Below are 12,808 nucleotides of genomic sequence, written 5' to 3'. Positions count from 1 at the left end.
TAAGGGTGGAGGGAAGGGATGAAGTTAGGAGGTCCAACCCTCTTTCAGCCCACAACTTTGTGTGGAGTGCACCACAATGAGGCTAGGGCTGAGTCATCCTTCCGAGGAGGGGGAGCATAACTTCCCCAAAAGTTTGAGCAAAGGCCTCTTTGAAGTACTTCCAAGAACACCGTGGTGCCCTGCTTTGAACTGGCAGAGCAAAGCTGCAACAGCTTAACCAAAGTGTTTTTGGGGCACCTTATGATCAGCATGAAGGGGTTAAGGGAGTAACATCAATCTGGCCTTGATGCTTCACAGGGGGAATGTGTTTGGACACATCAAGGCACAGCAAATTGAAACCGCCTGTCTTTGCAGGCCATTTCCCTACGTTGCCTTTGTGCTGTATCCACTCTTTGTATCGGCACAAAACGCCATCATAAAATTGGACATCCACACCACCAACCCCAATCCTGTCTCTCTGCCATCTGTTGTGATTCCATGCTGAACCATGCCCTCTGCCCATTGTGGCTTGCTGCTGTCCCCCTTCAGCCCATCACAAGTCAGCAGGAACAGCTGGGGCCGCAGCACCAAGCAGGTGGGTTTGGCATCGCTGTGCAATTCCACCATGGCTTCGCTAGGATGGGTGATCTGCTCCTCCTCCAACACCCCATTTGGACACCTCACATATTAAAAATAATGTGACAATAAAGGCACCCATGGGTGAATATAAATTGGTTTTATTTGCAGATGATATTCTTTTGTTTATTTCTAAACCTCACACTACTATTCCAGTGTTGATTCAAATGATAGAAGCCTTTAGTAAAATAGCAGGATATTCTATTAACTGGTCCAAATTGGAATTGATGCCAATAGGTGAAAATTTGGTGACCCATCCCTTTAAGGAATATCAATTCCATATTTGTACCAAATCTATTAAATATCTAGGTATGTGTATACCAAAAGATATAACTCAGTTAGCAACATGTAATATAAATAAAATATAGAGAGAAGTTTCTTCAGATATCAATAGATAGGAGTCATTAAACCTCACCCTTTGGTGAAAGGTGAACGCTCTCAGAATGAATGTTACTCCCGATTAATTTATATTCTGAGAGGAATTCCAGTTTTTATATCTGGAAAATATTTTCAGAAAATAAATTCTTTATTTATAAAATTTCTATGGGGTCTTCAATTCCGAGAATATCTTTACAGAAAATGTAGTTGCCAATTAATGAGGGACAATTCGGTTAATTCGGTTTTCCAAATTATATCATCATGCTTACCTATTGTCAAGTATTAAATACCGGAGGCCAACAATTGGTGCTAATTTTCCGATTTGGGCAACTTTGGAATATACATATATAGCACCTTTGGTTGAATGGACAGTTTTGGATCTAAATATACTAAAACTTGAACACCTCTAGAAACAATTTTGTCAGAAAGTTATGGATTGTAATATCTAATAAAAAAAGACCTGACCCTTTTTCCCATGCCAAACTGACTTTATGGGGAAACCCAACTTTAAAAATTGGGAAAAGATGGTGATATAGAAAAACTGGATGGAAGCGGAGATATTGACTTTGGACCAACTGATGAAGATGAATTTTTAACATATTCTGTGTTAAGAGATAAATATCATCTATCAGAGTTAACCCAATGGCAATATTTACAGTTACAACGTTTGTTAACAACAGTGTTTGGACCAGCAGCATTTTCAGCTTCTGAGACACCTGAGAGATTAGAACAACTTGTAAATCCTTTAAAACTAGAAAACCTACTATTAGTTTGTATAGATATTTGTTATCAATAAATCAATTTGATATGTGGATGTTAATGGATGAGTGGAATAAAGAATTAGTGGTTTCTATATTGGCTAGACAATGGGAGAGTGTCTTAACTTCTACAGCAAGAGCGTCAGTGGACCTCAAATTATGACTTATACAACAAAAAATAATATTTAGAATGTATTGGACTTCATTACGTTTGTATAAAAGAGAATTGTCAAAAACAGCATTTTTTGGAGATGTAATAAAGCTATTTCGATAATGAAGCTCAAGCTCAGATACTTTGGCCACCTAATGCGAAGAGAGGACTCTTTGGAAAAGACCCTGATGCTGGGAAAGATGGAAGGCCAAAGGAGAAGAGGATGGCAGAGGATGAGATGGTCAGATAGCATCACTGAAGCAATGAGCATGAAACTGAGCCAACTCAGGGAGGCAATAAAGGACAGGAAGGCCTGGTGTGATGTGGTTCATGGGGTCACAAAGAGTTGGATGCGACTTAACGACTGAACAACAATAAATAAAGCTATTGCTTCTTTAAAACATGTTTCTACAATGTCCCACACTTACCATGTTTTGGGAGAAAGTAGTGGACTATATAAATATGATTGTGCAACAAAAGCTAAAATTTTCAGAGGATAATTTTCTTTTGAACTATATACCAAAGTACATGGAACTTGACAACCAGACAACGTAAATGGATCCTCTGTGCCCTTACTATGTCCAAAAGACTGCTATTGCAGCACTGGAAAGATAAATGTACAGCCCCATTTATTCAGTGGATCGAAGACCTGATTGCACTTGCTACTTACAAGCGGATTGCCTAGAGACGTAGGCTTTGTACGGACAAGTATCATGAAGTATGGGACTCATTTATACAACATACAGTAGGTTAAAAAAAACACATGATAGTCATATAAATGTATGAAAAATATATACATACTTGAATATTTACATTAGATAAGGATGTAATAGTATATATAGAATTGTAATTGTTTACTGTTATGACATATAAACTTTTTCCCCCTTTGTTGCATTTCTTTCACTTTTTTGTTAAAACACTTTCTATGTGTGTTTTTTCTTCTTCTTCTCAATCATTATTTATTTATTTATTTATAAAACATTGTTAAAGGAGGGGCAGGGAGCAAAGCCAAGCCAACTGGTGGCCTGGCTCCCTTGGTCCCACCCTCCCTTGTTATTTTGCCTTTTAAACCAGCTTTGTGGAGCAGGAATCCAGCAGTCCTTACTGTCTTCCTCTTCTACTGTCTCTATCCCCCCATACAAGCTAACCGCCTGAGAGCAGTGCCCAATCCTAAGCATACCCCAAGAGACCCTCAGAGTCCAGGGAACTGGACGCTGCCCTTCAGCGGGATAGAAAGATGGCTGCCGGTGAAGAACAGGGATTGATTTCACTCATCACCATGATGTCACAATTGTCCTCCCAGAGCTCAGTTCTCGTGCACCACAATTCACAAACTAGGGCTACTAGCGCATGGGGATTATGCTTTAATCATGGAGAACACAAGGTGAAAAAGAAGGGCACCCACAACAGTTGAGATGCACGAGAGATCCAAATTCATTTGAGGAAAAAAAGAGCAGGGAGATGCATTCACCTGGCCAGAGCTGTGGGTTATGGAAAAAGGCACTAGACCCAAGTTCACATGAGCAATGCTGTATTGTGCAGAAGTGGGAGACCAAGGCTGCCTAGGTTCACACGACACACTGAACCCTAAACTAACTATATACATCGGGGTTAACACAACGCACTGAGCCACAAATTAGCCAAATACATCTTAGCCTTTTGTATGTGTGAACAAAACCCTCCAGGGTTGGCCTCTTCATGGTCTTTATTGAATGTGCAGTTACTGTTCTTGGAGTTTGCTTGTTATTAGAGAAAATCTGTTCCGTCACAGCTCAGCTTATAATTGTCTCTCCTTATGTGCATTTTCATAGAAGCATTTCTATTAAGTAAATGCTCAGCTTAAAGGTTCCTCGTAAAACCCTTTACTATGAACTGAAAATCAGAAGTCATAAAGGCAGAAGGGTCTGCAGGAAGGGAAAAACATCAATTAGGCAGCTGAGATTGCATGATCAAAGCTCCCCCCCTTTTTAAACCCCCCTCCCAGCATAAAGGGAGTAAAATTCCTGATGAACTCCAATTTTTTTCAAATGTCCGCCTTAAGTAAGAAGTGGCGTCCACCTCTCACAATGCCATTTGGGACCCTCTAGAGCAGTGTTTCTCAACCATGGCCACTTTAAGATGTGTGGACTTCAACTCCCGCCCAGAGTCACCCTCCGGGGGAGACAGGCAGCATACAAATTAATTAATTAATTAATTAAATAAACAAACAAACAAACTCCCAGAATTCCCCAGCCAGCTTCTGTAGGCTGCTCTAGAGCTCTCCCAGAGGCATCAAGAGAGGGATGAAATTTCTGCAGCTATTTTATGGGGCGGGGCGGGGGGAGACAGGTGATTTTAAGGAGCAAAATCGGTACCTTGAGCCTTGCAGAGGCTTTAAGCATCCATTGCATTCCTTAAAAAACCCTGAAGAAAGAAAACAAGAAAACAAAAATTCAGGGTGATTCCTTCCCCATTTCTTGCAGAGGTGAGAGTAAAATGAGTGCTGTGCCGGAAGGCACCCGTTGCACCCCTGAAAACCTCCATCCAAGCGCACACAATCTAAACTTTCTGGCCCAAATCCATTCCAGGGACACCGCTGGTCACCCCTTCATCAGTCCCCAGGTAGGAAGTGGACTGTCCCTCCCTGGGAGAAAACTGATCTCTTCCCAGCCATCTGGAAACGCTGCATTTTGCTCCATGCCTTCTTGGAGGGAGTTCAATCCAGGGAAGATCCAGCAATGTCCTGATGCTTATTAGGAAGACAGATGGACCAACGGTGTCATTACAAATGGAACTGATCCCTCCTCCTCCTCCCTTGAGCTGTTCCAGCGAGAAGGTCTCAGTTAACACGGCCGGCCTGGATCCTGTTGTCCACCCCCTGCTGTGTAATCCTCTCCTGACATCCCCATAATTGCCATTTTACTCCATTGCAATGTGACACTTCATAAGAAGACTTAGGGAAGGACTCCGGGGTCGGAGAAAGACAGTGGGTGGAGAATTCAGGGGCATGGCCATGGGTTGAGTTAAATTTGGAGTCCTTCTACAGACTTTAGTGGCGTTGCTGTGGATTTACACCACAGTCCGAGCAGGTGTCAACAGCCGTCCTGACTCCCAAGCCTTTAGGAAGCAGCGCTGGCATTTGACTCTAACTGCTCAGGCCCAAGTGTATTTTGTGTTGCTTGCCAGGCTGTCGCTGTGCTTGCTTGCTTCCTTCTCCCTCCCTCCCTCCCTCCCTCCCTCCCTCCCTCCCTCTTTCTCTCTCCCCCTTCCCTTCCCTTCCCTTCCCTTCCCTTCCCTTCCCTTCCCTTCCCTTCTTCATCCATTTACTTCCTTTCCTTTCCTTCCCTTCCCTTCCCTTCCCTTCCCTTCCCTTCCCTTCCCTTCCCTTCTTCATCCATTTACTTCCTTCCCTTTCCTTTCCTTCCCTTCCCTTCCCTTCCCTTCCCTTCCCTTCCCTTCCCTTCCCTTCCCTTCCCTTCTTCATCCATTTACTTCCTTTCCTTCCCTTTCCTTCCCTTCCCTTCCCTTCCCTTCCCATGAACTGTCTGTACAATCAGCTCTGGGCCCACTTTACCATGCTCTCATTGTGTCTCCTTCTCCCTGGCCAAGGAGTTACAGCCCTGAGCACATTACCCAACCTTGCAAGGTAAGAAAACCCTCTCACTGTGATAATGCTGTGATGGCTTGGTCACACAATACACAAAAGGCAAACATGTTTTCTCAAACACGCTGAACCATTGACTACCTGACCCTATTTGAACTGAGTCTAGCGTGTGGTTCGAATGCATCCACCAAATATTGACATTAGTCTAGTAGTAGGGCGTGGGCAAGAGTTAAGGTTCCCCTTACTCTTGACTGTACAACTCAAGTTGCACAACGCGCTAAGCCGGGGCTCCTGCATCTGTGTGTCAGAAACTCAGAAGACCTCTAGATGGCAGCAAAGGGACACAGAAAACACGCTTTTCGGGGGATTTAATTGATTGCTGCAGTTTTATGTTTTGAATCATGGCAGTGATTTGACTATAGTACGGCAGAAGCTAGGGAAAAGATCCTTGGTTGTCATCATGTAAGGCTTTTTCCTGTTTGGAATGAAGGACCTCTCTGGGAAATGGGGAGGGGGCAGCCCTCTTTCCCCGAATGAATGGCTGCAAAAAGTTTAACGTGCAGGTGAAATGGGCTCATCCGCTGTAGCGTATCTCCTTTCCTTGCTGGGCGAGGTGGACCCTTCTGGGGAGCAACTGCCCAAGCAGGCCGAGAATGCCAGGTCCTGAATCTGCAAATTTCAGGCTGGACTTGAATGTCCTGTTAAGGCCAGCTGTGACTTCACAGTCAGTCAAGTAACAATGGGAAGGGGCTACTAGTACAGCAACTAGCAGCCAATGGGGTTCCCCGAAGGCTGGAGAAAGCCTGGGATTTCAAACCAAATTGTGACTTAGGGAGTGATGTTCTATGGTGCCAGAAAGGAGCGGGCAAGGCATGGAGCATCCCTGGTTTAAGATGCGCTGCCCCTTTAAAAGCCGTGTGCCTCCAGAGGTAGGTGGGGGGAGAGGGGAATAGTAGGAGAAATATTATTGATTGATTGCACTCGGTTTTCTTATTTGGCTCGGCCCAAAAGACTCCAGAAAGGGCTTGCTACAAAACCTGAAATACAGATTCGGTATAAAACAATGAGCGTAAAATCCGGGCAGCCGAGAGAGATGAAGTGCCTCTCTATAACCGGTATTAAAACGGAGGACAGCTCAGAGACACAGAGGGATTGAGCCAGGGGCATGTGCAAGGTGGGGCAAGAGGGGCACAATCTGCATCACGAGCATCGCGATTCACAAGGCATCATCATGGCTTGTCCTGGACAGCCCCTCTCTCCTCTGACTTTCACAGGCTACACGGGTTGCAGAATCAGAGAATCGGGTTGGCATGGCTGCGTGGATTGAGTTCACACATTGCACCAAAAGCCATTATGCATTCTTGCTTGCTTTGGGCTTAGGGCGTTGTGTGAATCCAGTCACTGTGGTTGGTGAACAATGACCTGAGCATGATTCAGGAACCAAGTCATATACTCATTTGCACACCCCTCTCTCTCTCTCTCTCTCTAGGCACGGCCATATACAATCTAACCATCCTCCTCCACTTGCACAGATCTTGTTCCCTTTCCTCCCGGCCACTGCCAATCACTGGTTCCCTTCTGCCCATAGGAGAGAGAGAAGCAAATGGTCTGGCCCCTGCCAGTTAGCTGATGAGGTGAGTGGGGGGGATCAAGCTGCTCGGTTGCCATCAATAACGAAGGGAAGGGACCAGGGGTCGGTTTTCTGCAACCCGATAGCCGTGTTGAACTGAGGAGGTGATGCTTCAGGGCTAAAGAGCACTCACCCATAAATATACAGATGTGAAAACCGCAGACAGGACAGAACTTTGAATGACCCCTTATTGAATGGAACGGGGCATTCTTAATATGTACAGTTGCAATATTCATCATCTCCACGTGGTATGGATGAGAAGTATTGGCTCTCTGGGGTTTTTCTGTCACCATGGATGAGAACAGTAGTGTAGATTAAATGAACTGAATGGGTTGCGTCTTGATTTACAGGACGATGCATCCCTGGCCAGTGGTTACAGCAGGGGGCAAAACTTTCTCTGGGCTAAGAGCCACATTTGGCCTTCTTGGCAGATGTTCTGGGAACCTTACTGCAAAGATTGGGAGGCCCAGACTACAATCAAAATGTGATTTCACTTTAATTTAAATTTAATTAAAACAAAATTTGATTAATGATAATGCTCAGTCATGTATTTAATAACCTCCATCATGTAAACATTACCATTTGGCAACAACCTTTCTAGGCTTGTGGGTATCCTGACCCCTCCACGGGGGCACCTGTGCTTTAGAGGGTTAGAAAATGATGGAGGAGATCCATGTTCATGTCACTATTCAGTTCCTGCTTTGGATTATTGAACAACAATGAAATGTTGAATCAATCAATCAGTCAGTCAAGCTCTCTGAGTCACTGTGAGCCACTCACTTTTTCTCATTCTATCACAAGGGGCTAATATAAAGATTAAAAAGGAGAGGGGAGAAGTACCAAATTTATCATCAAACTCCTAAATATAAAGCAGAACACAAAAGCAACATAAGGAGGAAGGAAGGAAGGAAGGAAGGAAGGAAGGAAGGAAGGAAGGAAGGAAGGAAGGAAGGAAGGAAGGAAGGAAGGAAGGAAGGAAGGAAGGAAGGAAAAGAAGAGGGAGTGTTGGCTTTTCTCTTCCTACTGTGAAATTGCTATAATATCTTTTGTGGGAGTAGCTCATTTCAGACGACATGCCAAAACGTTGGTTTAACTAACTTCAAATGATGGTTAACTGTATTTGTTTTTAGTTCCTATCTTTCCAGTACTTGAGTGTTAAGAGTCTGAAATGTAATTCTTCCATTCTTCTGAAAGACCAATAGCTTCCTAGCAATACTTTGTCAGTTCAGACTTCACAACAAATCATTAGCAAGAACTATGATTTACCGATGTGGTGAAATATGGTCTGTTAATGTCAATCATGAGTTTCTCACCTGGACAACAATTTGCTTCATAAATCCTTATGCCAGACTCCCACCCCCTGCTACAGTCCAGAGCTGGTGGGAAAGAAGGACTGGGAATTCTGGGAATGTCTTGGGGGTCCCGACCAGGATGCTGACAACTCTTTTCCCAGGATCTCCTTTTCCTAAGGTTAGGAAAGGCTACTACCCATAATTATCTTGCTTGTCCCATTCTGCCCCTACTTCAGATCTTTTCTCTGGTATAGGTTTTCAATTCTCCTTTTGAAACACAGCAACTGGGACTGTACATATTATTCGGTGGAGTGCACCAGGGATTTCTATCAAAATATAGGTGCCATTTTATTTTCCTCGTAATTCCTAACATGCAAACTGTTCCCCAGACTGCTGCAGAACAGGCTCATTTTTCCCATCAGTCATCATCAGCAAATTCATTGATAAGCTACAACTGAAATACAGGCGTGCACATACACCTTCCTTGAGTTAGGCAAGCAAATTTCTTATTTTCAGCCCCTGAAAAAAAAACACAGACTTATTCATATAGGCTTTGGATTAGGCACCCCATAGCTTCATCTCTCGTGAGTTTTCCTTAATAATAATAAGAAATAATAGTTAGTACTATTTCTATGGCCGCCCATCTCACTGTAGCAACTCTAGGCAGAAGGCATTAAAACAAGACATGCAACCTGTAAGGCAGCCAAAGTAAATACGTTAAGAGTTTAGCAAGACATTATTCCCTATATATATGCCCCCAGGGAAAAAGTACAAGCAGATATCTCTGACCCCCAAAGATCATAATTTTTATTTTTTTATATATATAAAATCCAATGAGCTGACACGTAAGAACAGTCATAGGCTCAAAAAGCTTTAATGGAGTCTTCTCTTCCTTAGTTCCCATTTGAACAGTTTTATCATTTGTGCTTTCTTCCAGAGACAACTGCTTTAGATATGGCCATAGGCCCTCTTATTTTCCTGGCTGTCCTGGCGTTAGTCCATCACCCCCGGATGGTCAGTGACATCACAGATTCGGCCACACTGGATCGTCTCCAGGAGCATGAGAAGCGGCTAACTTCAGAAATGGGGCGCCTCCAGGTGGAATTGGACCAGAAGAACTGGGACTGGGATCCAAGACAGAGCCAGGAGCAATGGACCACAGATGACCTAACAGCAGAAGATGGAACCTGGGATGGGTGGCATTACGTAGGGCTAGTCATCCTCATCCTCTTTGGATGCTGCAGATGCACCATTGAGAAGGAACCTAATTACGATTCCAGCACCGACAGCTCCAGCACCACCACCAACGAAGACTACGAGGACACTGACCTGGAACCTGAATATTATGAACCCAAGCAAAAATTGCTGGACGATTTTTATGACCACCACATTGAGATGGAAACTAGTGAGACGACCAGCTTGTGTGATTTTGTGGAGACGTTTGTGAATGATTTGCTTGAAGAGAGTCGGAATGCCCTTCCCTACCAAAACACACTTCCTCTGCTGGAGAACTGCATTGGAGTGGGCAGTGCCTTTGAAGGATGGCCCACGAAGAAGTTTTCGAAAACGTTCTGTGTCCTTGTGCCTGTATTGCCACCCAAGGGCCACTCCTTCCACGTTGAAACAAGTGATTCTGAGGGTGCTCCAAGCAAGCATGGGCATATTTCGGTAGAAATGGAATGCATGTGTAAGAGAGAGAAACTGTTGGGGGATGTGGTATGCTTCCTTCATCACCCGGAACGAAAACTGAGCCAAGAAGAGCAAGGCAAATCCCTCATGCATGTTCTTTGCACCAGTTCCCATTTGGATGGGGAGAAAACCATCCAGTGGTTCCAAGCTCTGCTAAGCAAGGTCTGGGATACTCTTGGTCAGAAGTACAATTTAAGTCTCACAATCCTGCATTCCAACAAAACTTGCCAGCTGAAATTAGAATTTCCATCCAGGAAGATCTTTATCGACATCTTACTTGGAGTGCAGCAAGGAGACTCTCTGGTCTTCCTGACCACCCAAGATGGCAAAAAAGATAATCTAAATGGTAATGTTTGGCATAAAAGCTTTGCTATTCAGGAGCTGCTCTTTTTCAAATGGGTGAGCCAACGAGCTCCCAAGGACAGCTGCCACCTGAAATGCCTTCAGATCCTCATCTTTTTCAAAGAGTCTAATACCCCGGAAAAGAAGAACCCAGTGCTCACTAACTATCACTACAAGACTTGTTTGATGCACCTCTTGCTTCTGTGGCCTCTGTCCTATTGGGAGCCCGAGAAAATTGCACAAAGACTTCAAGACATCCTCTTGTACATGAATGCTGCCCTGGAAGAAAAATATCTCGAACACTTCCTCATAGGGAACATTGCCTTGCCTATTCAGATCCCTCTGCCTAAGAGCCTCCGAAGTGCTGTCCCCTTCAACCTTTTCGAGCACTTGGCCCAGGATCCGAACCTTCATGCCAAGGCAATAAATGAGTTTGTGGATGTTGTAGAACAAGTGAGGGTTCTCTGGTTAGCACCTGAAGAATAGCAACATTCAGCTCCATTTGAAAGACCAGCTTCCTTTGGCTCATCCCTGAACCACAAATCCTTAAGGGGGCCAAAAAGATGGGAAGCATTGTCTCCAGCAGTGAAACAAAGCTGGATTAGCTGTATCAGATCATCAATGATCCCGGAACGGGGTTTGGGTACGCTGCAGAAAGATCTGGGGAAAGGCCAGGAGTGCTTCAAAGGGCCCTTCAAGTCAGGTCAGCTTCCTAGTGACAGCTATTCTTCAGTATTTTTCTACATTTCAATTCCAGACAAATTTGCTCTATTAGACTTGAAATAAAGGTTCCAGCAAGCTCTGTTCTTAAGCTTCTTATATCACCCTTTCTGGACTAATGAAATTAGAATCTCCTACCAGTTTCCTGAGTTCAGTTCAACTTTTCCCAACCTGGCTGGGTTGGGAATGCACATGTTGGGAATGCACTGTGTCCCAGATGTGAAGGCTGAGTTGCCAGAGGTGGGAACTAGTTGGTTTCTACAACTTTTCTTGGTGCTCTAAGTATTACTCTATAATTATAACTGATTTGTTAGAATTGTAAGAATTGGCAGTGGCCGTTGAGGCCATCAAATCCTAACTCTGCTCAGTGAAACAATCTCTTTCAACTCATGTTCAATTCCTGCAGCCATCACAGACAGGTTCACCTAGTTTTCTTGGAAGCAGTTTGCCACTGGTTTTTTTCCCCCCCAGGGTGTCTTTTCAGCTCCTGAATCTGGTCCTCAGCTGGGAGAATTGTGGTAGTCTCTCTGCTCAGTACTAGAGTCCAGATTAAAGCATCCTTATTGATGTTGGCCATCCGTCCTTGGCATTTGGAATTCAGGGTAAGGTTGCTCATCCCTTTCTTTCATCATTGGCTCTGTTGTCAAACTGCTCTTAGGAAGCTTCTTCTAATGCTCAAACAAAATCGACCTTCCTTTAATTACAAGCAGTCCTGAGTTAACAACCATCATTGGGATTGGGAACTTCATCGTTAAGTGACGCAATCATAAAGTGAAAAATCACGTGACTGTGCCGACTTATGATGGCAGTTCCAGTTGTGGTTGTTAAGCGAATCACACACAGTAGTTAAGCATGGTGTCATGTGACTGCGACTTCCTGCCAGCTTCCCCACTGACTTCGCTTGTCAGGGAAGATCACAAATGGTGATCATATGACCACGGGACACTGCGACCTTTATAATTGTGTGCCAGTTGCCAAGCGCTCAAATTGTGATCGCATGATTGCGGGGATGCTGTGACGGCTGCAATTTCAAGGACTGGCTGTAAGTCTCCTTGTTCGGTACTGTCGTAACTTCAGGCAGCCACTGAATGAGTGGTCACTAAGTGAGGACTACCTGTATTATACATTCTGGGGCAGTGAAGTACAGGGTTCAATATAACAAGCTGGTTGGATCATTTTTTTTATGTTGTGGCAATACCGCACTGTAAAGCTTAACAATACTGGAAAACGATTCATTGCAGAATTGAACAAATTCTGAAAATTGTAATTTTATTGCAACTTGAGATATTTTTACTAAATTCCACCAAACCATATATCCCTTCAAAATACACTGCACTCGCGTTATTGTACATTAATGGCTGCCAGGATTCTCTTTGCCTTTTCTTGCAAAAGGTCTTTGATTATCGCTTCCCATGATAATCCTTTTGATCTTATTTGTGCTCAGCTTTTGGAGCATGGCACTTGGCAAGCCAGATTACCGAGGAAAAAAACAATAAATGAAGATGATCCTTTTTTCCCCCCAAGACCATGTCCAGTTTTGTCTGCAAAGCGCCCAATTTTTTTTAAAAAAAAATTGAGTATGCAAATTACAGGCTGCTCCCTGAAACTACTACTATACTCACATCCTCTTTTGCAAATGAAGGCGATGGT

At 44.0% G+C, this 12,808-nt stretch overlaps 2 protein-coding genes across 3 annotated transcripts in view; one reads left to right on the top strand and one right to left on the bottom strand.

Annotated features, from left to right (window-relative positions):
* Window positions 1-5,533, bottom strand: part of LOC103061445 (pituitary homeobox 3-like) — a 34,386-nt gene extending 28,853 nt beyond the window's left edge. For both annotated transcript variants that reach the window (XM_025168046.2, XM_025168047.2), the window contains exons 1-2: window positions 5,456-5,533; window positions 4,257-4,305 (exon numbers count right to left, since the gene is read on the bottom strand). The gene's annotated coding sequence lies outside the window, so the exon portion shown is untranslated. The remainder of the gene's footprint in view (window positions 1-4,256; window positions 4,306-5,455) is intronic.
* Window positions 5,534-9,361: 3,828 nt separating this feature from the next.
* Window positions 9,362-10,924, top strand: ITPRIPL1 (ITPRIP like 1). The gene has a single exon (XM_007430397.2). It carries the CDS (start codon window positions 9,362-9,364, stop codon window positions 10,922-10,924), a length of 1,563 nt encoding a protein of 520 aa, XP_007430459.1.
* The last annotated feature ends 1,884 nt before the right edge of the window (window positions 10,925-12,808 follow it).

The sequence above is a fragment of the Python bivittatus genome, unplaced genomic scaffold (assembly GCF_059951505.1).
Source record: "Python bivittatus isolate LINGU-HERP-01145 unplaced genomic scaffold, Pbiv_v1 ctg000680_np1212, whole genome shotgun sequence".
Classification (NCBI taxonomy): Eukaryota; Metazoa; Chordata; class Lepidosauria; order Squamata; family Pythonidae; genus Python; species Python bivittatus.
The sequence above is the reverse complement of the archived record's forward strand: the minus strand, read 5'-3'. Positions and strand labels throughout refer to the sequence as shown.

Coding starts and splice junctions, on each gene's coding strand:
- ITPRIPL1 (XM_007430397.2), top strand. CDS start 9,362: ATGGCCATAGGCCCTCTTATTTTCCTGGCTGTCCTGGCGTTAGTCCAT.